At 38.8% G+C, this 26766-nt stretch overlaps 1 protein-coding gene across 1 annotated transcript in view; it reads right to left on the bottom strand.

Moving 5' to 3' along the window:
* SLC17A6 (solute carrier family 17 member 6) overlaps positions 1-26766 on the bottom strand; it is a 148442-nt gene that overhangs the window by 25226 nt on the left and 96450 nt on the right. The window contains exons 7-9 of the mRNA XM_053688903.1: positions 13176-13318; positions 11968-12117; positions 10083-10215 (exon numbers count right to left, since the gene is read on the bottom strand). Coding sequence (XP_053544878.1) covers positions 10083-10215; positions 11968-12117; positions 13176-13318 — 426 coding nt within the window. The remainder of the gene's footprint in view (positions 1-10082; positions 10216-11967; positions 12118-13175; positions 13319-26766) is intronic.

Here is a 26766-nt window from a genome sequence, read left to right as displayed (position 1 = left end):
TAAAACATATAAGACTGTCTTACTTCTCTTGCCTGATTAACTCACTCACTGCAGCTTAACTGTTAAAGCAACTCTCAAGTATATTCTAAGGAAAAGACAAAGTAATTCCAGCTTATTTTAGTTTTTCTTACTACTCAGTTAATTTATCTTTAAAGTTCCATCATCTATAAATAATAGATTGAATGGATACCAAAGTTATATCTTGTTTGTACATTCTCCATACAAAATTAACCTTTGCAAACTAAATGACACTATACTATTTGGTTTCACTTTGAAGCTAGTGTTACCATATCAATTAGTGTTACATTCAAATATTTCTAAATCTTACATAGGATGGGATAATTTATCCATATTAATTGCGTGTTTACGCATAGCGGCCAGAAAGCCTTATGGCCCCCCCCCGCCATTTGGTGTCCTCTCCCTCCAGATTGGTAGATATGGGATATCCCTCCTCTGATTGGTACACACCCCTCCCCACATGGAGACAGAGACGCTGGAGGGTTTAGGAACCAGATGGGCAACAGCGCTATGGGGGGGGTTTAGTAAAACACTTGTGGACCTCGATCATATCTCTTCCAGGCAGGTGTTATTTCCCTTCTTTAAAAAGTGATTTACCGTTATGAGTATTACCAAAAAATCAATACATCATTTTACAAGTAGGGTCAATACATTCTGTACACAGTGTAGACACCTGCATTTGCATAGAATGTTGCATTATGTGAATGTGGGGGTCTGTTTTTTATATTGCCATTTAGTAAATGTGTGATTTCTGTGTTTTTTATTTGAAAACAGAAGCATAAGATTGCAATGCCTATGTGCAAACAAGATTTTTTATTGTTTTGAGATGTTTTGAATTTTGGCCCTTGTATATAGATTGTTAAACTTTCACAACTCTGGGGGGCGGAGCCAACTACTGCACATAGCAGACGCCACTTCATAGAGCTCCTGCATCTTAACTAGCATAAATTTATTTAAATCTAGCTAACAAGTGAATTTCTTCTACCAAGGGGCACTTTAACACTTTTATAACTGTTTGGCCTCTGTGGAACAAGTCTTTGGGCTACGCTGATTTGCCTGAGGCTCTGATGTGAGCTGAGCCGGATTTGGGAGACCTAAGGACCGCAAGTACTTCAGGGCTCTGAAGCCAATTCCAACTATCGATCCGCTTGTTTGGCATCACACCAGCTGCAGCACCACACCGCATCTAGCTCCGGAGGGTCGGGGATCCACTCAGGAGCCCAGCTGTGCACATCGCAGCAAAAATTAGAGCTGCTCCCGGGACGCCATAGAGAGAATCTTTCCCGGTTCGGAGTTACAACAGTAACAGTGAGTAGTGATGGGGTGGACAATGGCTAGTGCCCGTACAGCCCAAAGCTAAACATCTTCACGCATAACAGGGTGAAATATATGTGGTAACCGAGACATTTGCCTAAACTGTGTCACTGCTGGTTGCTCCCTAAGCTGTGGTGCGAAACCACCATTTTCAGTTCCCCTACCAGTATATGCACAGTACTGTACAACGTATATTACTATATGCAATAAATCCCCTATCTAATTCTCAGCTTTAGTGCCAGAAGGAGCTCCTTAGCGTGGGTACTTTGACTCATTCACACAAAATAGAGACTTATAAGCTATAACTCCGCTGCCTCCTCATTTATTTCTGATAATCTGCTCTGCAGGTCATTACAGCTCTGCTCCCACGTGGGACATGCATTTAGCACGGACACTTACTAAATATGTGGGCAGTAGCTAAGGAATGAACTGTGTACATCAATAAGACTCTCTGAACTGTAAAGGAAACACACAGCAGAAAGATAATAAATAAACTCCTCTTTTCTATTTTTTCTTTTTGGGTGCACAGCCAATCTTATATATTTTACTAGCTCACATTGGTATTGCAGCACATCTCCAGTGCAACTTAAGTGAGAAGTATAGTACTTGCAAGCAGGCTTATCATGAGCTTACAATAAGGGACGCTTCTAAAGCAAACTACTATGTTCTTAGGGAAGCTGTAAACAATCCTGTTGCTCAAACAACATTCAGTTTGCACTTTATGGTTGCACATTTATAGGAGAGTGTCATCATACTAGCCTGTCTACATAGTGCTTCAACTGAGCTGCTACACTTGACCTAAGCTATTACCAGCGAACAGCTTTACAAGATTTCGCTGAGTTACACCGTCTAGAGCTCTGATTTGATACCCTAAGCAGAGACCTGCTGTTTTTCGCAGTCCAGATGGCGCTATAGAGCAGAACACTCAAAGAACAGACATATTGCGCATAATAAACTTGATATATAGTATCTCAAATTGGAGAGACACCTTCCTTGTAACCCGGAAGATCACTGTTACCTGGAACACTTGTATACTCAGACACCGTCATTCAGTGACCTATAGCTAGAGCTGCAGCAGTGCAAAGCTCTCCCTATCTTTTCTCTTTTTTCAAACTGCTAAACTAACTGAAAATGGAGTAAGCCCACCTAGGCCTCTAATGCCTGCCTACCACTCAGTGTAAATCAGCATTTTGCAGACACCCTGGTGTGCCTGAGCAAATCAAGGAATAAGCACATCAGCTTCTACTGCCTCAATTCCACTTTTGCTTGCCTGGCTTCTACAATGTCGCAATCAGCCAGGAAGAATATAAGCAGACGTTCCCGCTGAAAAAGACAGTAATCGACCATTTTGGACCCACCTGTGCAACACCTCTAACTGAGACGGAGGCACCTGACTCACCTAGATCTGATATCTCTGAATTAACTTCGGCCGCTATGCAGAACATTCAACAATTTCCATCAGAGGAGGTTACTCCTTCATTCATCATGGAGTCCCTAAGAAACCTCTTGGATTAACATCATGCCTCATTTACGGCTAAAATTGGAGCCTCTACAGCAGAGCTTAAGAATGAAATCTCTTCAACCAATGAGCGCATAGACTCCCTTGAGCGGAGACAAGAGGACCTCTCCACGGAGCAATCCAATCTTCTCAACTTTACACAGCGCTTATCAGACCATTTTGATGTCATTGAGGATAAAATTGCAGATCTGGAGGACAGATCTCGCTGCAATAACCTTAGGATCCGAGGTGTGCCCGAGACAGCTCCCACGTGGGACATGGACAGCTGATCTACAACCATACCTGCAAGATCTGTTCCATACCCTGGCTCCTCCGACTATAAAGTCAGAAGATCAAATTGACAGAGCACATAAGTCCCTCAAACCTAAAGGTCTATCAGCGGACCAAACTAGAGACATTATAGTGCGCCTCCACTACTTCACCTATAAGGAGCGCATCCAAAGAGCTCACTTTCTAAAACCTGCATTGCCAGACAAATTTAAGAGCCTCCAAATATTCCCTAATCTGTCCACACGGTCCTTGCAAAAAAGAAAAACCTTCACTGAAATCACATATGCTCTCAGAAAGAACAACATCAGATATAGATGGGGGTACCCCATTAAGCTCCTGATTTTCACGGATAACCAGGTGTTTACGGTTCTTCAACCGACTAAAGGTTACAAGCTTCTCCAGAGAGAGAATCTACTCCCCTTGAGCATAGAAAAACCAAGGCCTCAACACAGTCAGCTTCGAGCTTCCACGGAGGAATGGTCAACACCGTCTACGCTACTAAATCGGCAGTCCTCTCCATATGCCCACAGACCCACTGATCCAGAGTGGTTGGCTACAGAAACCGACAGCCCCACTCGCTGCAAGCAACAGCCTGAGAGACGCGACTGGACAGCCCTTCCTCAGAGACATAGATCGGGTTCGGCATCATCCTGAAGGGTTACCCTAAATCTTAATAAAAGACCACTTTGCTTCTGCTGACAAGTCTTTAACTGCTCAAAGACTATTGCGAACTCTGTCCGAATGGGTCCACTCCCTAGACGATAAGTATATGCAAAATATATATGCTTTCTCTTTTCTGTTGCTCTTATCTGTTGTGTGTGCTGACCTTCACAATGTTATCATCTTAACTGCTTAATGATGCCTGTGAACTCTAACTGCATAGGTCGACTTCCTAGATGATAAGTATATACAAAAACATATGTTTCTCTTTTTCTTATTGCTCTTGTCTGGTTTGTGTGCTGACCTCCACATTGTTATTACTACCCTGGCAGGCCAATTTTAGTGGGACTAGGTACTTCCTGCAAACTCTAGCTTAGTGTAGATACATTGATGCATTACAACTATCTTGTTACCTGGGCTCTGCATTCTCAGTACATTAAGGTTACCAGTCTTAATAACCCCCATTCCACCCACTAGATCATCTTGAAGCGCTCTAAAATTAAAATGAAGAGCATCTATTTACATCTAGTAGAAAGGAGAACTTAAGACAAAGCGTATTTCATACACTGTGTATATTTAATTATGTTTGCTGTTTTTCGTGCTAACACAATTGTTCCCACAGGTTAATGTTTCCTAATTTATTTATAAAGTCTACCATGTTCTTGTTTGGACTGCATTTGAGTCTAATTGGCTCCGTTTTTTTTACTATGGACATGCACAAGAGATGGTCTGTTACTGTTGTTGACTTTATGTACCTTGCACCAGACTACTACACCTGTCCCTGTTGGTTCATTTAGATCAGGCCCTGTTGATGGTTCACATCACCTACTTAAACATTTCAACACCTCACTGAACTTGCTTAACCCGGGTTCAGTTTATGCATGGGGCAATTAGTAATTTGAAGATAGAACATAGTCCAAGGGGCGACTCACACCTTCACAGAACACTAGAACTAGTTTAGGTGACCCGGGTCACTGATAAATGCAAGAAAAATGCCACGTATTGTGGCGGACGGAGACGTCTGTTTGCTGACAATACAAATATGGCCCTCATCAGAAGGTTATGATCTCATAGCAGTGCTTTGTGCTCCCTTGCCCTGTTTTCTTCTTTTCTCGATATCAAGATTATGACAGAGCAATGGCGTACTTACCCCCATCTAACGGTCTTTTTGGTTAGACATGCATAGCCTCAAGAGCACAGTAAGCTAGGATGGGTTCGGGCGGGGTTCGCACTGTTTGAAATTTGAAACTTGTATTGTTGATACTTATGTTAATGGTATCATGAGTAATGTTAATAACTGATACTGGATATGACACGCTCCCATTTGTCTCCCTTTCCCATGATGTATCACTCCCCCACAGGCAGAAGCTGCTAGTTTTACCACCCTATCTGCTTTCCTTTCCCACCTAATTCTTGATACACTGACAAACCCTTAGCTTTTTAGACCTCTGCAATATGGGGCAGGCGACATGGCCATTTTGCCCTACACCTCATCTTTCTTTTTGAGATTAGCCTCCTATCTCTGTATCCATATCTTCTTATTCTCAAACTTTTATAAGAAAATCTAATAATATAGTCCATTTCCTTCCACCTCATCTTAAATTGTAAGTTAGACAATATCCCATATACTTTAGCCAGCTATTATGGCCCAAATTCAGGTCAGATTAGAATGCTCAGGAAATTTTTAAGGCTACTAGCTTCTCACAGGTCCCAAAACCTCCTACTTGCGGGTGACTTCAATATGATTACAGACACTACCTTAGACAGACGCTCTCCAAAGTGCAAACCCTGCGACCCCCAAACCGCGCAGTCTGCTAGGCAGTTTAATAACCTTCTCGCACAATATAACTTGTTTGATTATATGGCGGTCCCACCACCCCACCTCCAGGGATTATTCTTACTATTCTGTGGTTCATAATACATATACCAGAATTGATCACGTCTACTGTTAACCATGCCTTCTTGATCTTGTTCAGCAGGTCTTTATGCCGGGGTGCTCTTGGTCTGACCACTCCCCAGTTCAGTTCTCCTTAAAAGCTCTGAATTGTATGCCGTCTAGACCTTCCTGGAGACTTCCAGAACATCTGCTCTCAACCCCAGAGCAGATTCTGTTTCTTCAGAAGAGCATAGACAAATTTCTCAAAATAAATGACAATGGTTCTGTGGCTGACTTTTGCTTTGGAACACACTTAAGGCTTTTACTAGGGGACTGTTTTGCAAACTGAAAGTGGAACACAATAGGCAATTAGGGGGGACACTAGCTCAGTTACACACAAGTCTTTGCTCCCTGACTGCCTCTCACATGGTATCCTTAGACCCGCAGACCCTCTTGAAAATAGAGGACACTAAAATGAAAATAGAGGCCCTAGAACTTAAACGCTATCAATCACAGATTTGTCGGTTTAAGCAAACTTTCTATGCCAAAGGAAACAAGGCAGATCGGCTCTTAGCTAATAAGCTTAGGCAGCGTACTGCTGAAGCTCGCATCCCATTTTTAACAACGCCGCAAGGAATTGTTCATCTCCCAGTAGTTATCAGGAATGCTTTTGCGCATTACTACTCTTCTCTATATAATTTAGAAAACTCTCTAGATGCCCCTATCCCATCTTCCCAACAAATTCAGAAGTTTTTAAATTCACTGTCCCTACCAGTTTTATCCGAAGCCCAGAAAAAGCTATTAGATTTTCCTATTTCTAATGATGAAGTAGTATCAGTTATTAAATCCCTGAAGCCTAATAAATCCCCAGGGCCAGATGGGTACAGTGCCCTCTTCTACAAGACCTTTTCCTCGCAGCTCTCTCCGTTACTTACTAGAATCTGTTCGTTGGCCAGACAAACTAGCTCTCTTCCCCCCGAGATGCTCAAGCAAGGCAGTTATTGTAACAATCCCAAAACCAGGAAAGACTCCCGATAGATGTGAACACTTCTGTCCTATTTCACTAATTAATATGGACGTCAAAATCCTAGCTAAAACTATGGCTTAATCGTGTTCTCCCGTCACTCATGGATGAGGACCAAGTTGGTTTTACCCCAGGCAGGGAGGGACCGGACAATACCCGAAGGTTACTCAATATATTTTTTGAAGCTAAGCAATGACATATCCCCTGCACAGCGCTGGTGCTCGACACCGAAAAAGCCTTTGACAGGGTGAATTGGGCTTACCTGTTCGAGGTCCTTAGCAACTTTGGCTTTCCCCCGAGTTTTATCTCCTGTGTTAAATCATTATACTCAGCGCCCTCAACCTCAGTTAGAGGCCTTGGTTTTCACTCTCCAGTTTTCCTAATTACGGGACCCGACAAGGTTGCCCTCTGTCCCCACTGATATTCGCTCTGGTCATGGAACCACTTGCGGAAGCCATTAGGAGAAATCCAGAGATACAGGGAGTTGAGATTGAGGGAACTGTGGAAAAGACTGCGTTGTTTGCGGATGACCTAACTATTTTCCTGAAAGACCCTGTTCGGTCTCTTCCTGTCCTTTTCCAGTTACTAAACCACTTTGGACAGAGTAGTCACTATAAGCTGAACTTTGGCAAGACGGACGCTTACACCATTAATATAGAGGGCAAAGAACTAGAGAATCTTAAGAAAACATATCCATTTAATTGGTCCCAACAGAGGATTAAACACCTAGGCGTATACCTTTCTTGCAGCATATCCACCATTATTGAGTCCAACTTCTATCCGTTATTACAGCAGTTCCAGAAGAGCGCAAACGCATGGAACATCCCTTGTATTTCCTGGTTGGGTCGTGTAGCAGCATTTAAAATGGTACTACTCCCTAAGCTGACCTACCTTTTTCGCTCACTCCCCATTCCAGTTCCCAAGTCACTTATAGGCAAATTCCAAGAAGTTTGCAATAAGTTTATCATCTGGAGAAATAAGCATCCCAGAGTAGCTACCCGACTAATGCAGCAGCCACTATGTAGAGGGCGCGCGGGCGCCCCTAACATAGCTACTTATCATGAGGCCTCACGCCTAGCACACATCCTCTCTTGGAATGTCACTTCTTCTCCTAATAAATGGCAGGCACTGGAACAAGCCACTTTACCCAATTCACTGCTACTTCCAGATCTTATATGGCTCCCTAAGCACGTCAGATCTACATATAGAATACACAACACAATTATCCTACATGCTCTTCGTTTTTGGGATAGACTGCACCCACTAAAACAAATTGCCCCACATCCTTCCCCTATACATTCCCTATCGGGGCTCCTTGCGGCTCTCAGAGATTCACACCCACAACTCTGGCAAGAGTGTGGCATTTTTTGTATAGCTGACTTGTTTCCCAGAGGACGGTTTATAGCCACTTCACAATTTATATCAACTTATAACCTATCACTCCTCTTACAATTTGAATTCTGGAGGTTGCGCAGCCTTTTAAAATCTTGGGGATTTTTCGACAGACCGCTACGTGAAGCAACTGAATGGGAAAAGAGATGGACGGGGAAAGTGAAAATACCGCGGGCGCTCTCAATCTCCTATAGAGACCTGTTGAATTCTCCTACCTTTTATAAGTCAGCCTACATTATAGCCTGGGAAAGGGACTTAAAATTCTATGCAGAACAAGCAGATTGGTCTAGGGCCGCCACGCAAACTAAGCAGGCGCTTCACTGTGTAACCCTGCTAGAGTTGTACGTTATGTAAGTATGTACCCAATGGCACCTCACGCCGCTTAGACTTTTCAAAATTTCCCACTCCAACTCCCCGCTATGCTGGAGAGAATGCGGGATGGTGGGATTGCCAGCCCATATATGGTGGGAATGCCCGGTGCTACGACCTTTCTGGACTGTAATACTTAATAAATGCTTGACCCTTGGCCCCCTGATTGGCAACTCTCCACAAACTACTCTATTTCATATAGCTATTAAGACAAACTCCATCTCCACTGATTTCCTGAGTATTTACCTGTTTTCAGCTGCTAAATTAGCAATTGCTAGACTCTGGAAACAAAAGTAGTTAAAATTATGTCCTACTTCGAACACATGGAATGCCCAATATTTACCCAGCAGAATAAGGTGTCCTTACACTCTCAAATCTGGGACACTTGGAGGCAGGTGACTGACCCATTAAGTAGACCTCCTGGAAGTACTCAGTCTCCTCTGAGTACAGATTAAGCACTATTTATGCCATGGTACAGCTAGACATAAGCAAAATGTAGGTTACTACTCTAGGGACTTGAGCTAATTCCCATTCCTTTTTTTTTTTTTTTTAAATCTTTGTTTATTTCTTTCTCCCGCCCGGCTTCCAACCCACCTTCCACCCCCTCCCTTTCTAGTTCACATTCTACTACCTTCCGTCTGGGTAACCAGAACATATAGCTTTCAAATTATACATAACAAACTATTTACACCGTTACTTTTTGCAGTTATATGGTAATTTACAGTATCATCAGAAAATGTTGAGGCCGATTGATGTAGTGATGTCACCAGGTTGTATGTTCATTCATGTAATGTATTTGCCACAATGCTATATGCTGTGAAAATGTTGTCCACTAATTTTATATTGGATGTGTGAGCATCACCTTGTTGTTTTTGTAACTTTTGACCTCAATAAAATATTACTTTAAAAATAAAAATAAACTTTCACAACTCTCCTATGTGTAATCTATGTTAAATCTCTCATGTGAGGTCATTGTTTACTATGGTTACTATGTCAACTAATTACTACTGATGACACACAGGTGAATTTTACTAATTGTTTAACCTATCAAAGCTTTTTTATCCCTTTATATAGCAAGTGTATTTCATTTATTTTATGTATAGCCTGAGGAAACAGCCCTTGCAGAGGCTGAGAAACGCGTCGCTTTTAATAAAGTAATTGTTTTTATTTATACACTTGCTGCTTTGGTGGTGTTCATTAAAATACCATTTTGGGATTTCTTTGGATTTTATATCCACTGCTTACTGTGGAGTCCAGTTAGCTGTGGAGTGCAGTTAGCTGCAAGGTTGTGAAGTCCCAGCCTGCTCTTACTGCACCTGGAGGTGCTCTTTATCATTCATTTGTCTTCTATTCTGCTGTCCCTGTCTACACAGTACTGGGCTATGGTTGTTTGCTCTTTATCCATACACAGATAATGGGATTACCTTCTCAAGTGTTCCAGACCTGATATGACAGTCGAATGGTAACAGTGAGATGGACTACTGTAAAGCTCCAGCCCGCCTCATTAGCACCATTGGGTGCATTACACTTGTGAGTATTTTTCCAACTTTCTCCATTCATATCATCTGTTTGGGTGGTACTAGGCCAATGTGGCGCCTCTGTTTATCTTCTACTTTTAATGAAATCCTGACATAACATACCTCCACAGTTCATTATCTTCCGCACTGTTGTTGTTGAAAGGATATTTCTGCTTCTTAGAAAGTCAGCTATTTGTCCTCCAATAGGCACAATAATTGTCATGACAAGATGTGGAACAGCAGACAACATTCCAACCTAAGAACCAAACACACAAACTCTAAGTCATAGAGTAGAACCTCTTGCTATTTTTTCTTAATCCTAAACTCTTCTAGCAACATATTCAGATATTCTTAAAGGGATATGAAACCCAAAATATTATTTTGTGATTCAGACAGAGCATACAATTTTAAAACAAGTTTCCAATTTACTTATTTTATTGAATTTGCTTTGTTCCTATGTTATTCTTTGTTGAAGAGATACCTAAATAGGTGTCTGAAGCACTACATGGAAAGAGATGGTGCTGCCATCTAGTGATATTGCATATGGGTAACATTCTTGCAAAACTGCTGCAATATAGTGCTCCATACATATGCACACTCCTGAGCTTACGCCCATTTTTTTTTAAACAAAAGACACCAAAAGAACAAAGAAAAATTGATAATATAAATAAATTACAAAAATGCATGCTCTATCTGAATCATGAAAGAAAAAATGTTAACTTTCATGTCCCTTTAAGCTTCACTTCATAACATCACATTTAGCCCATAATGTATCAATTTCCTAAATTCTTCTTTCCTATTGGCTGCTGTTTCCAGACTTCATAAATTATTGTGAAAAATTCTTACTATAAGTATTTTGTGTGTTTATCCAATTCATACTTAGGAAACTCAAAGGTTCTGCAGCTACTACAGATTTAAGTTGAGTGGGCTAACATATTCAAATATATGCTTTTCACATACTTTAGAATACCATAGTATTGCATTCCTCTCAAATGTTCCCTGAGACTGGGACTGATACGCTGGTGGTTAACTCAGGAAGATCTGGGGGTAGATTCACATCATATCAGGGGAAGAGTTGAGGTGTGAAGTGGGTACAGCTGGGTATGGAGTGGATAGTAACTGGGCATGGTAAGGCAGTCCTTTGCAGACCTGGACTTAAAATTTCCAGGAGAGCAAGGAGGCAGGCAGAGGTCCTAAACCATGACAATCATGTAACATAATAGTTGGGAACTCTAATGTTGAGAATGATGATTTGCCAACAGATTAGAAGCAATACCTTTTTCAGCAACCTAAATTATAAAGTCTTATACCAAACCTTAAAGGACCACTAATTACAAATTGTTAACTATATGACTTTGAATCTTCATATCTGAGAATAATTTTACAATGAAAACTGCAGCTTTATGTTTTCAAATGAGTATATTGTTTTATGTTTGTTCATTTAACTGATTTTCCTGTCCCCAGAACAAAAGAATCATTGCTAACCAATCACAAACTAACATTCAGATATAGGGGCCGATTTACTATGATACGGGCGGGCATGAATCGCTGTCGGCATTTAACATTGCACAAGCATTTCTAGTGAAATGCTTCTGCAATGCCGCCCCCTGCAGATTAGTGGTTTAGCACTGATTCAAATTAGCTACTATTGCAATGATTCTCCTATCATGATTGTTGATGCAATACTGATAATCCACCATTTACAAACATGTGATTGCTGAGATTATTAGGGGGGAGGGTGAAGCAAACAAAAGTTTACATAAATTCCCTAAAAATATTAACCCAAACCTCCCTGGGAGAAAGTAAAACAAGCACACTTTTTAGATGAATTTTACAACAAGAAACAGCAAAATAAACAATGAATGTATATTGCAATAATGTTTCACTTGCAATAATTAAACATTTTATGCATTGTATAAATGTCAAGTTTTGAATGGTCCTTTAAATATTTGTTAACACATTTGACCAAAGCTTCTGTGTAAATATATTCAAGTCTATCCTTAATTACCTTACTAATCTCTAAGCCAAACACTTCTTCAAAGTAGGCTGGTTGGCTGATCAGAAGAAGATAAAATGTCCAACTTCTGCAAAAGTTTGCAACTATAATTGCATAGACAGGCATAGAGGTAAAGAATTTTCTCCAAGGAGTCTTGAATTTCTGAAATATAAAAAACAAAGGCATTCATTTACATTTACAGTATAGAATGTGAGTGTTTTATTTTCATTTGTATGCTTTATTTAATTAGATTTTATGCAAATTATAATTTATTAGTATATATTTCCCCATTTGTGTTGAAATTCTATAAACATAATATCTGTGGCAACATAAAAATGACTCACTTGGTTGCATGGATATAAAGAGCAAAATTCCAGGGTCATTTGCCCCCTGCCTTTGACACCCATGTATTTAACTACTAGAAAGTTGCACAAAATTGTACTCCTGGAAAATCCGGATTTCACTCAAGATAAGGATACAAATATTTATTTGAGCATATGTATGTATGCCTCATAGGTGGTAAACACATGTTTTTAAAAGGAATTGGTTTAAAAAATAAAAAGAACAAATGGCTATATATGGTACACTCTGCTAACACATATAGATACCAGGGGGCGCTCTCAAGTCCAATAGATGATATAGTAATGGTACTAAATAATGAAAATAGATAAAGTTATATTCCTCCAAAATGCTGACTACAGAGGGGAAAGTTTATTTTCACTTTATTGATGTCTTATATGTTTTCAAGCAGGTCACATAACAGCTTCTTTACAGCATTCCCTTTCTCTTTACAGCTTAAATGTATGGGTAGCAAGATAAAAGGGTTATACAATACAGTACCTCCCATTTCCTGGATGCAGTTTGGGACAGGGACTAACCCTTAAGGGCAAAGCTGTGTGTGTTCTGTGGGCAAAAGTGGTGGACTTTCAATGTACAGTGGCAAGGTTGGGCGTGACATGGGAAGGTTTGGGGAAGACTGTAGACCTGATAGGCGTAGGCAATGGGGGTACTCTGGTAAGTCCAAGGTTTAAGTTTGAAAACTGAAACCTTTGCCCCGAAGGAAAAGCTGTGCATTTTAACATATTTTAGTAGCATTTAATATGCTATTTAATACATTAAGATATATCAGTGACAAATTGAATGCATTAGATTACTAATTTTATTTCAATTCTTCTGACATTCAAGCAGAAAAACACAGACAAAATAAAAAAATATCTTACTTCTAGTGCACCTAAAAGGTTAGCGCTCTCGCCAATGCTTTCTTCAATGTACGTACGTTCTTCATCTGTAATTGTTGGATGTGTTGCTGGACTTTCATATGACACAAGAATCCAGAACATGTACCAGACAAGACCAAAACAGCCTGGATATAAAGAAAATAAACAATACATTTTTTGACTGAGTCTTTCTAGGGGTACTTAGCCGCTCCCACAATTTTTTTTTTTTTTTTTTAAAGAGGATCATATGACTTCTTTCTAATCTTTTCAATTGATAAGGTCACCTGCATGGTATGTTTATCAAATCTCATTTAATTGTGGCCACTTAAAGTTAATTGTAAATAAGCATTTCCTACTGTTCTATGCAGTCACGCTTTAGTTTACAGTTGGTATAGATACCCTACACATTTTGAAGTCAATTTCAACCTGTTTGTGTTAGTATAAGACAAAAATCATCAAAAAACAAGCACATGTTCTGGTTTAGTATGGCTTAGAATAAAAAGACAACACACAAAGGACTTAACAGACACCAGTAATTTGTTATCTTAAAAGCAATTCCACACTTCTCATGAGGTAAAGTTAGATATATATACAGTTTAAATAAATACATTAATAGTAAGTAATATCTTATGATTTTATTTTAACTAAAGATATGGGGCGCAATCCTATATACGGCGCAGGTTTCGGCGCAAGCGTGGAAACCTGCGCGACCCGTAGTTTCAGCTCGGACAGCTATCTCATATACGGCGCCCGCAGTTGCTAAAGTGCCGTAAGTCTGACAAACTAGTGATGTCCAGAAATCTGCGTAAGTACAAATTTCTGAAGTCGCCAGTGACTTACGCCACTTTAGAAACTGCCGCCGCTTAAAAAACGGACTAAACTACTAAATCTCCCGTTACTGCCTAACACGCCTCCCAAACATAGCCCAACACGTATACACCTCTATCCGCAATCCCCCCTCTCACTCCTAACAATAAATATATTAACCCCTAAACCGCCGCTCCCGGACTTCGCCGCCAGCTACATTAACTATATTACCCCCTAATATGATCCCCCTACACCACCGCCGCCACCTATTTTAACTATATTACCCCCTAATGTGAGCCCCCTACCCCGCCGCCAGCTACATTAACTATATTACCCCCTAATATGATCCCCCTACACCGCCGCCAACTATTTTAACTATATTAACCCCTAATGTGAGCCCCCTACCCCACCGCCACTTACATTATATGTACTACCCCCTAATCTGACCCCCTTACACCGCCGCCACCTATATTAAAATTATTAACCCCTAATCTAATCCCCCTACACCGCCGCCACCTATAATAAATGTATTACCCCCTAAAATACTAAAGTGTCCATACACTGCATTGCGCCAAAGTAATCAGCTCTTTTACCTGTAAATAAATATATCAACACCTAATCTAATCCCCCTACACCGCCGCCACCTATATTAAATATATTAACCCATAATCTAATCCCCCTATAACGCCGCCACCTATATTAACTATATTAACCCTAATTATATTAGGGTTATTATATTATATATATTAATAATATAGTTAATAATTAATATAGTTATTATATTATATATATTAACTATATTAACCCTATCTAACCCTAACACCCCTAACTTAATTATTATTGCAATAAATCTAAATAATATTAATATTATTAACTAAAATATTCCTATTTAAAACTAAATACTTACCTATAAAATAAACCCTAAGATAGCTACAATATAATTAATAATTTCATTGTAGCTATTTTAAGGTTTATATTTATTTTACAGATAACTTGGTATTTATTTAATTAGGTACAATAGCTATTAAAAAGTTAATAACTATTTAATAGCTACCTAGTTAAAATAATTACCAATTTACCTGTAAAATAAATCCTAACCTAAGTTACAAATACACCTACACTATCAATAAATTAATTAAATAAACTACAATTATCTAAACTAAAATATAATTAAATACACTAAACTAAATTTAAAAAAAACCACTAAATTACAAAAAATAAAAAAAGATTACAAGAATTTTAAGATAATTACACCTAATCTAAGCCCCCTAATCAAATAACAAAGCCCCCCAAAATAAAAAAAAGTCCCTACCCTAAACTAAATTACAAAAAGTAATCAGCTCTATTACCAGCCCTTAAAAGGGCCTTTTGTGGGGCATTGCCCCAAAGTAATCAGCTCTTTTACCTGTGGAAAAAAAGAACAACCCCCACCCATTACAACCCACCATCCACACACCCCTACTCTAAAACCCACCCTATCCCCCCTTAAAAAAGCCTAAGTCTAACCCCCAAGTGGTCCTTACCTGTCCTGAAGACCAGCGGAGAAGGTCCTGTTCCAGGCGGAGAAGTCTTCTTCCAGGCGGCAACCTCTTCTTCTTCCAGGAACCAGTTGGCGCGGAGCGGAGGAGTTGAAGACCGGCGATGCAGGAACTGAAGATCGGCGATGCTGGAACTGAAGACCGGAGCCATGGAGCGTGGAGGATCCTCTTCATACGATCGCCGCCGTACACTGAATAGGAATTCAAGGTACGCAATTAAAAATGGCGTCCCTTGAATTCCTATTGGCTGATTTGAGTCTTCAAATTCAAATCAGTCAATCGGATGAGAGCTACTTTAATTCTATTGGCTGATTAGAATAGCCAATAGAATTACAGTAGCTCTTATTCTATTGGCTATTCAAATCAGCCAATAGAATTAAAGTAGCTCTCATCCAATTGGCTGATTTTAATTTGAAGGCTCAAATAAGCCAATAGGAATTAAAGGGATGCCATTTTTAATCGCGTACCATGAATTCCTATTCAGTGTACCGCGGCGATCGTATGAAGAGGATCCTCCACGCTCCATGGCTCCGGTCTTCAGTTCCAGCGTCGCCGATCTTCAGTTCCAGAGAGGACGGTCTTCAGCTCCACGGTCATCAGTCTTCAACTCCTCCGCTCCGTGCCGGCTGGTTCCTGGAAGAAGAGGTCGCCGCCTGGAAGAAGACTTCTCCGCTTGGAGCAGGACCTTCTCCGCCGGTCTTCAGGACAGGTAAGGACCACTTGGGGGTTAGACTTAGGTTTTTTTAAGGGCGAATAGGGTGGGTTTTAGAGTAGGGGTGTGTGGGTGGTGGGTTGTAATGGGGGGTTGTTCTTTTTTTCCACAGGTAAAAGAGCTGATTACTTTGGGGCAATGCCCCACAAAAGGCCCTTTTAAGGGCTGGTAATAGAGCTGATTACTTTTTGTAATTTAGTTTAGGGTAGGGAATTTTTTTTATTTTGGGGGGCTTTGTTATTTTATTAGGGGGCTTAGATTAGGTGTAATTAGCTTAAAATTCTTGTAATCTTTTTTTATTTTTTGTAATTTAGTGTTTGTTTGTTTTTGTAATTTAGTTTAGTGTATTTAATTATATTTTAGTTAGATAATTGTAGTTTATTTAATTAATTTATTGATAGTGTAGGTGTATTTGTAATTTAGGTTAGGATTTATTTTACAGGTAAATTGGTAATTATTTTAACTAGGTAGCTAATTAATAGTTATTAACTATTTAATAGCTATTGTACCTAGTTAAAATAAATACCAAGTTACCTATAAAATAAATATAAACCTTAAAATAGTTACAATGTAATTATTAATTATATTGTAGCTATTTTAGGGTTTATTTTATAGGTAAGTATTTAGTTTTAAATAGGAATATTTTAGTTAATAATATTAATATTTATTGCAATAATAGTTAAGTTAGGGGTGTTAGGATTAGATAGGGTTAATATAGTTAATATATATATATAATATAATAACTATATTAATTATTAACTATATTAATAATATATATAATATAATAACTATATTAACTATATTAACCCTAATATAATTAGGGTTAATATAGGTGGCGGCGGTGTAGGGGGATTAGATTAGAGCTTAATATATTTAATATAGGTGGCGGCGGTGTAGGGGGATTAGATTAGGGGTTAATATATTTAATATAGGTGGTGGCGGCGGTGTAGGGGGGTCAGATTACATGTAAAAGAGCTGATTACTTTGGGGCAATGCCCCGCAAAAGGCCCTTTTAAGGGCTGGTAATAGAGCTGATTACTTTGGGGCAATGCAGTGTAGGGACACTTTAGTATTTTAGGGGGTAATACATTTATTATAGGTGGCGGTGGTGTAGGGGGATTTGATTAGGGGTTAATACATTTAATATAGGTGGCGGTGGTGTAGGGGGATTAGATTAGGGGTTAATCATTTTAATATAGGTGACGGCGGTGTAGGGGGATTAGATTAGGGGTTAATAATTTTAATGTAGGTGGCAGCGGTGTGGGGGGATCACATTAGGGGGTTAGACATTTAATGTAGGTGGCGGCGGTATAGGGGGATTACATTAGGGGTTAATAATTTTAATGTAAGTGGCGGCGGTGTAGGGGGATCACATTAGGGGGTTAGACATTTAATGTAGGTGGCAGCGGGGTCCGGGAGTGGCGGTTTAGGGGTCAAGCACTTTATTAGGGATTGCGGCGGGGGATTGCGGTTGACAGGTAGACATTGCGCATGCGTTAGGTGTTAGGTTTTATTTTCAGGTAGTTTAGGGAGTTACGGGGCTCCAATACTCAGCGTAAGGCTTACTACGCCTGCAATTTGTGGCGAGGTGAAAATGGAGTAAGATTTCTCCATTTTTGCCACGTAAGTCCTTACGTTGTATATTGGATACCAAACTGCGCGGGTTTGGTATACCTGTCTATGGGCCAAAAAACTACGGCCTAAGGCAGAAATATACGAGCGTAACTTCTAGGTTATGCCGTATATGTGATACCAAACCCGCGCAAAATTTGGCGTCGCCGGCTTTTGCGGGCGACGCTGCATATCGGATCGGGTCCCTGATTATAATCTAATTTTATCTATCTAGTCCAAAACAAACTTTCATTATTCAGATAAGGCATGTAATTTTAAACAATTTTCAAATTTACATCTATCACCAATTTTGCTTTGTTCTCTTGGTGTTCTTAGTTGAAAGCTAAACCAAGGAGGTTCATATGCTAATGTCTAAGCCCTTTAAGGCCGTCTCTCAGCTCAGGGCATTATAACAGTTTTTCACCACTAGAGGGTGTTAGTTCATGTGTTTCGTATAGATAACACTGTGCTCACTCATGTGGAGTTCCTAGGAGCCAGCACTGATTGGCTAAAACGCAAATCTGTAAAAAGCACTGAGATAAGGGGGGAGTCTGCAGAGGCTTAGATACAAGGTAATCACAGAGGTAATAAGTGTATTAATATAACTGTGTTGGTTATGCAAAACTAGGGAATATTTAATAAATGGATTATCTATCTTTTAAAACAATAAATATTCTGGTGTAGACTGTCCCTTTAAATGTGAATAAAGTGTAATAGGCTCATCGAATAATCACAGCATTAGTCATTTTTGCTTTGCAGCATTCTTCGTCATTTCTAAACTTTATGTGATGTCCATGAAAGTCTTGGAGACTACAAGGAATTAGCTGTAAAGTAGTGAGATATAAAATGAAAATCTTTTCTACTGAGGGAGCAGACACTGGAAATATTTCATTTCTTTGTTAGGGAAGGAAGGATACACATTCAAAAGAGTTTAGGTTCAACACACAACATGGGTAGAACTAGAATTATACTGTTCTTGCAGCTCAAATTATTGGTATTTCTGCTGCCAAAGATTATATAAAATTTTACATTCCCTCATACATTTTTACAGTCCACTGAACATCTGCAATCACCCTCAGTATTCAAAGATTTATTTTGTTTTGTTTTTTTTTAGATAGAGAGACGGAGAGACAGACATATTGTTGTCAGAAAGGCAAATTCAAATTTTAACAGAGAGCAAGTACAATACCCCACTTAGGGTCAGATAACAAATGGAACGCTAAATACCGTTTGCATGCAAGCAATATTAGTGCATATGGGGGTCGATCCGATATAAAGCGTCGCCCGCAAAAGCCGGCGACGCCAATAATTGCGCGGATTTGGTATCCTATATACGGCGTAAGCTAGAAGTTACGCGCGTATATTTCTGCCGTCGCCCGCAGTTTTTTGGGCCATAGGCAGGTATACCAAACCCGCGCAGTTTGGTATCCAATATGCAGCGTAAGGACTTACGTGGCGAAAATGGAGAAAACTTACTCCATTTTCACCTCGCCACAAAAAGCAGCCGTAAGAAGCCTTACGCTGACTATTGGAGCCCCGTAACTTCCTAAACTGGCTACTAAAATAAACCTAACACCTAACGCATGCGCAATGTCTATCTCCCTGTCAACCGCGATCTTCTAAAATAAACCTAACACCTAACGCATGCGCAATGTCTATCTCCCTGTCAACCGCGATCTGCTAAAATAAACCTAACACCTAACGCATGCGCAATGTCTATCTCCCTGTCAACCGCGATCCCCCCCCCCCCCCGAAATCCCTAATAAAGTTATTACCCCCTAAACCGCCGCTCCCGGACCCCGCCGCCATCTACATAAACTAACCCCCTACTGTGAGCCTGTAAAACCGCCGCCATCTACCTTATCTATCCCCTAATCTGACCCCTTACACCGCCGCCACCTATATAAAAATTATTAACCCCTAATCTAATCCCCCTATACCGCCGCCAGCTATATTAATATTATTAACCCCTAATGTAAGCCCCTTACACCGCCGCCATCTCTATTAAAATGATTAACCCCTAATTTAATCTACCTACCCCGCCGCCAGCTATATTATCTATATTAACCCTAAGTATATTATAGTTAATATAGTTATTACATTATATATATTAACTATATTAACCCTAATTATATTAGGGTTAATATAGTTACTATAGTATTTATATTAACTATATTAACTCTATCTAACACTAACACCCCTAACTATATTTATATTAAATTAATCTAATTAATTTATAAACTAAAATATTCCTATTTAAATCTAAATACTTACCTATAAAATAAACCCTAAGATAGCTACAATATAATTAATAATTACATTGTAGCTATGTTAGGGTTAATATTTATTTTACAGGTAAATTGTTAATTATTTTAACTAGGTATAATAGATATTAAATAGTTATTAACTATTTAATATCTACCTAGTTAAAATAATTACCCAATTACCTGTAAAATAAATCCTAACCTAAGTTATAAATACACCTACACTATCAATAAATTAAATAAACTACAAACATCTATCTAAAAATACAATTAAATTAACTAAACTAAATTACAAAAAAAAACAAACACTAAATTACAAAAAATAAAAAAAAGATTACAAGATTTTTAAGCTAATTACACCTATTCTAAGCCCCCTAATAAAATAATAAACCCCCAAAATAAAAACAATTCCCTGCCCTATTCTAAATTAAACATATTTCAAAGCTCTTTACCTTACCAGCCCTTAAAAGGGCCTTTTGTGGGGCATGCCCCAAAGAATTCAGCTCTTTTGCATTCAACAAATACAATCCCCCCCCCCCCCCCATTACAACCCACCACCCACATACCCCTATTCTAAACCCACCCAAACCCCCCTTAAAAAAGCCTAACACTACCCCCCTGAAGATCTCCCTACCTTGTCTTCACCACACCGGGCCGAACTCCTGATCCGATCCGGGCGATGTCGTCCTCCAAGCGGCAAAGAAGAATTCTTCCTCCGGCGATGTCATCCTCCAAGCGGCAAAGAAGAATTCTTCCTCCGGCGACGTCTTCCTCCAAGCGGCAGCAAAGTCTTCATTCTTCCGGCGGCATCTTCAATCTTCTTTCTTCGCTCCGCCGCCGCGGAGCATCCATCCCGGCCGACTGCTAAACTTGGAATGAGGTACCTTTAAATGACGTCATCCAAGATGGCGTCCGCCGAATTCCGATTGGCTGATAGGATTCTATCAGCCAATCGGAATTAAGTTAAAAAAATCTGATTGGCTGATTGAATCAGCCAATCAGATTCAAGTTCAATCCGATTGGCTGATCTAATCAGCCAATCAGATTGAGCTCGCATTCTATTGGCTGTTCCGATCAGCATTGTTGAAGCCCGATTCCTCTCAGAGTACAGCGAATGTCAGAGGGACGTGAAGGGAGTATCACTTATTTGAATACGATGATTTCCCTAATGGGGGTCTATTTTATAGGTTCTCTGTTATCGGTCGTAGAGATTCATCTCCTACCTTCCTTTTCAGATCGACGATATACTCTCAATTTACCATTACCTCTACTAATAACTGTTTCAGTACTGGTTTGGCTATCTGCTATATGTGGATGGGTGTCTTTTGGTAAGTATGTTTTTTATTACTTAAGACACCTCAGCTATGGTTTGGCACTTTATGCATTTATATAAAGTTCTAAATATATGTATTGTACTTATATTTGCCATGAGTCAGGTTCATGTATTTCCTTCTGCATACTGTCAGTTTCATATTTGGGAATGTAAACACTTTAACCCCTTAATGACCTCAATGTACCCTGTATGTCACTGGTCGTTAAGGGTTTTTTCAGGACATAATAGCACAAGTCTAGAAAGAACACGCTATTAAACAATCAAGTCCCAAAAAAATGCCAGTGACATACAGGGTATGTCGCTGGTCCTTAAGGGGTTAAGACATTTATTTCTTACCTGGGGTTTAGTCTTTTTTTCAATTTGACTACTTTTTGCAATTGCGGGTGTTAGGCCCGCGGGTGCGTCAAATGCTAGACTTTATTGCGTAATTTTTGGCGCAAACTTTTTTTGGCACGAAAAAATACGTTTATGACGCAACTTCGTCATTTCCGGCATCATACGTGACGCCGAGACCTTTCACACGGCGGCGTCATTAGTGACGCAAGTGTGTCATTTCCGGTCACTTTTGGCACCAAAAAAGTTTACGTTATGTTGTGCGTCATACTTGGCGCCAAATATTTTTTTTTTTCATTATTTCAATACTCCATTGATGTTTGCCTCCTGCTTTCTTCTCTTTCAAGAGGCCTATGCTTTTGCATTTTTTCCCATTCCTGAAACTGTCATTTAAGGAAATAGATAATTTTGCTTTATATGTTGTTTTTTCTCTTACATTGAGCAAGATGTCATAATCTGATCCTGTCTCTGAAGTTTCTGCTGGAACATTGCTGCCTGACATCGGTTCTACCAAAGCTAAGTGCATTTGTTGTAAAATTGTAGAAATTATTCCACCGAATGTCATTTGTAATAGTTGTCATGATAAACTTTTACATGCAGATAATGTTTCTATCAGTAATAGTACATTGCCAGTTGCAGTTCCTTCAACTTCTAATATGCATGATATACCTGTAAATTTTAAAGAATTTGTTTCTGATTCTATTATGAAGGCTTTGTCTGCATTTCCACCTTCTAATAAACGTAAAAGGTCTTTTAAAACTTCTCATTTAACTGATGAAATTTCAAATGACCAACAACATAATAATTCATCCTCTTCTGATGAGGATCTATCTGAAACAGAAGATCCTTCCTCAGATATTGACACTGACTAATCTACTTATTTATTTAAAATAGAGTATATGCGTTCTTTATTAAAAGAAGTGTTAATTACTTTGGATATTGAGGTAACCAGTCCTATTGACGTTCAGTCTAATAAACGTTTAAATGCTGTTTTTAAACCTCCTGTGGTTTCCCCAGGTGATTTTCCCATTCCTGAGGCTATTTCTGATATGATTTCTAGGGAATGGAATAAGCCAGGTACTTCCTTTATTCCTTCTTCAAGGTTTAAGAGATTGTATCCTTTACCAGCAAAATCTATAGAGTTTTGGGAAAAGATCCCCAAAGCTGATGGGGCTATTTCTACTCTTGCTAAACGTACCACTATTCCTATGGAAGATAGCACTTCCTTTAAGGATCCTTTAGATAGGAAGCTTGAATCTTATCTAAGGAAGGCCTATTTATATTCAGGTCATCTTCTCAGACCTGCTATTTCTTTGGGTGATGTTGCGGCTGCATCAACTTTCTGGTTGGAAAATTTAGCGCAACATGAATTGGATTTTGACATATCTAGCATTGTTCGCTTACTGCAACATGCTAATCATGTTATTTGTGATGCCATTTTTGATATTATCAAAATTGATGTTAGATCCATGTCTTTAGCTGTATTAGCTAGAAGAGCTTTGTGGCTTAAATCTTGGAATGCTAATATGACATTTAAATCTAGATTACTATCTCTTTCTTTCCAAGGTAATAATTTATTTGGTTCTCAGTTGGATTCTATTATTTCAACTATCACTGGAGGAAAAGGAGTTTTTTTGTCTCAGGATAAAAAACCTAAGGGTAAATCTAAGGATTCTAACCGTCAGAATAAGGAACAAAAACTCAATCCTCCTCCCAAGGAATCTGCTTCCAGTTGGAAGCCTTCCTCAAATTGGAATAAATCCAAGCCATTTAGGAAACCAAAGTCTGCCCCTAAGTCCGCATGAAGGTGCGGCCTTCATTCCAGCTCAGCTGGTAGGGGGCAGATTAAGGTTTTTCAAGGATTTTTGGATAAAATCTGTCCAAAATCATTAGATTCAGAGCATTGTCTCTCAAGGGTATCGAATAGGATTCAAAGTAAGACCTCCTGTGAGAAGATTTTTTCCCTCACACATCCCTGTAAATCCAGTAAAAGCTCAGGCTTTTCTGAAGTGTGTTTCAGACCTGGAGTCTACAGGGGTAATAATGCCAGTTCCTCCTCACGAACAAGGTTTGGGGTTTTTATATACACAAAGGAAGAATGGTATAAAGGATACCAGACTGCCCAAAGTATGCACTTGCAGCACTCTAGGTCTGAACTAAAGATTGGGATTCCGTAGCAGGATATTAAAATATAACTTTTATTGGTATTAAAGTTAAAAAACCAAAATTTGTTTGGTTAATACACACACGATTAAAATTTGCTCCAGTCCTTAGATCACTATTCATGATAATTCGGCCTGAATAAATTCACTAGTTATAGTGATCTAAATAGTTCAGTAAATCAACTTGGTAATGGTTACCATCAAAGTGTTCATATAAATAGTAGAGCTTATATATAAATTCTGGTCAAGGTTGTGTACTCTTAGCTAAATAAACTCCTGCTATCATCATTCAATATAATGGATGACAGCAGAGTAGAGATTATTAATAATAATTATTATCCACGAATAGGGGTACTGGTGAATTAAATATTCACAAAAACGAGGGTTTGATCAGTTGTAACCTGGGTTATAATTTTAACCTGTATATTGGTATAAATAGTAATGTGTGCGTGCTTGGTGCTACTGTAGTTTTCAAAATTTCATTAGGTATATATTCCTAAAAATTGGAGTACAGTTATAATCACAATAAGCCTAGTTCTGTGTAGCCCAGACCTCCGATCTGGCCACTTTGGGTCACTTAAAGTTATTAAATAGTTAGATTCTGATTAGTCCATATAGTAATTGCTGTAAAAGTTACTATGGCTTATGTTAATCCACCTTTATAAATTTTAGGCGTATGTTTCATAGAAAACTAAATCTACTATCCCGGCGACTCCCAGATTTGTATCAATTGACAAGTGTCCCAAAGTTTATTAACAGTGCCAAAAATTATTATTATTCTGATCCAGTGTGTGGAATTTGAAATTAGGTGCCCTTTGGCACAGCCACTGTTATGGTAACAAGTCTTACAATTATCAGTCCTCAGTTTATAACATTCTTCTCATAGGGCATTTATACACTGGGTTTTCTAACTACAGTTAAATTTGGTATACCCACTTTCAATAGATGTTTCTTATGATTTAGTTTCAATTAAATAACCGTGTTATAATATCAATTAATTTCGAAAACTCTGAAAGCTGTGTTCAAAGTTAAAGCTCGGTCTGGCACAACCCAGATTATAAATATAGAGTTAACGGTCCATTAGACGTAATGAATATCTGTCTGTTTTTTGTTTAATTCGCAACAATGTTGCAGTTTGATATATATGTTTCGGTTTAAGCGCTATGTGGTACAGCTAATGCTGTCACTATCGGTCAGTGTCAACCACACTCATACGTTTGTAAGGTCTTACAATGCACGCACATTCACACACTAGTTAGATAGTTTAAGTTAAAACTGGCACAACCCAGTTATTATAGTAATATCCACAATGTGGCATATAATTTTTCAAAAAACTTAGTTAACTATTAATGAAATAAAGTCTGGCACAACCCAGGCTATATGGTATTAGCTCGTTATTGTATATATAATAAGAAAGATTTTTCTATAAACACCATGTAGCAGTCCCTATTAGGTACCCTGACCAAATAGGTCAAATAACAATGTTATAGCTCTATAATTGCGGTAACCCTTTGCTCCACATGATTTTAGCGATACTGGGCTAGTTTAAAATACATAGAAAATAGAGCGTGAACGAGTTCAACACTCTCCCCTGACGCGTTTCGCCCGATTGGCTCTATTTTCTATGTATTTTAAACTAGCCCAGTATCGCTAAAATCATGTGGAGCAAAGGGTTACCGCAATTATAGAGCTATAACATTGTTATTTGACCTATTTGGTCAGGGTACCTAATAGGGACTGCTACATGGTGTTTATAGAAAAATCTTTCTTATTATATATACAATAACGAGCTAATACCATATAGCCTGGGTTGTGCCAGACTTTATTTCATTAATAGTTAACTAAGTTTTTTGAAAAATTATATGCCACATTGTGGATATTACTATAATAACTGGGTTGTGCCAGTTTTAACTTAAACTATCTAACTAGTGTGTGAATGTGCGTGCATTGTAAGACCTTACAAACGTATGAGTGTGGTTGACACTGACCGATAGTGACAGCATTAGCTGTACCACATAGCGCTTAAACCGAAACATATATATCAAACTGCAACATTGTTGCGAATTAAACAAAAAACAGACAGATATTCATTACGTCTAATGGACCGTTAACTCTATATTTATAATCTGGGTTGTGCCAGACCGAGCTTTAACTTTGAACACAGCTTTCAGAGTTTTCGAAATTAATTGATATTATAACACGGTTATTTAATTGAAACTAAATCATAAGAAACATCTATTGAAAGTGGGTATACCAAATTTAACTGTAGTTAGAAAACCCAGTGTATAAATGCCCTATGAGAAGAATGTTATAAACTGAGGACTGATAATTGTAAGACTTGTTACCATAACAGTGGCTGTGCCAAAGGGCACCTAATTTCAAATTCCACACACTGGATCAGAATAATAATAATTTTTGGCACTGTTAATAAACTTTGGGACACTTTTCAATTGATACAAATCTGGGAGTCGCCGGGATAGTAGATTTAGTTTTCTATGAAACATACGCCTAAAATTTATAAAGGTGGATTAACATAAGCCATAGTAACTTTTACAGCAATTACTATATGGACTAATCAGAATCTAACTATTTAATAACTTTAAGTGACCCAAAGTGGCCAGATCGGAGGTCTGGGCTACACAGAACTAGGCTTATTGTGATTATAACTGTACTCCAATTTTTAGGAATATATACCTAATGAAATTTTGAAAACTACAGTAGCACCAAGCACGCACACATTACTATTTATACCAATATACAGGTTAAAATTATAACCCAGGTTAAAACTGATCAAACCCTCGTTTTTGTGAATATTTAATTCACCAGTACCCCTA

Source organism: Bombina bombina, chromosome 7 (assembly GCF_027579735.1).
Source record: "Bombina bombina isolate aBomBom1 chromosome 7, aBomBom1.pri, whole genome shotgun sequence".
Classification (NCBI taxonomy): Eukaryota; Metazoa; Chordata; class Amphibia; order Anura; family Bombinatoridae; genus Bombina; species Bombina bombina.
This window is presented reverse-complemented; position numbering and strand designations above follow the sequence as displayed.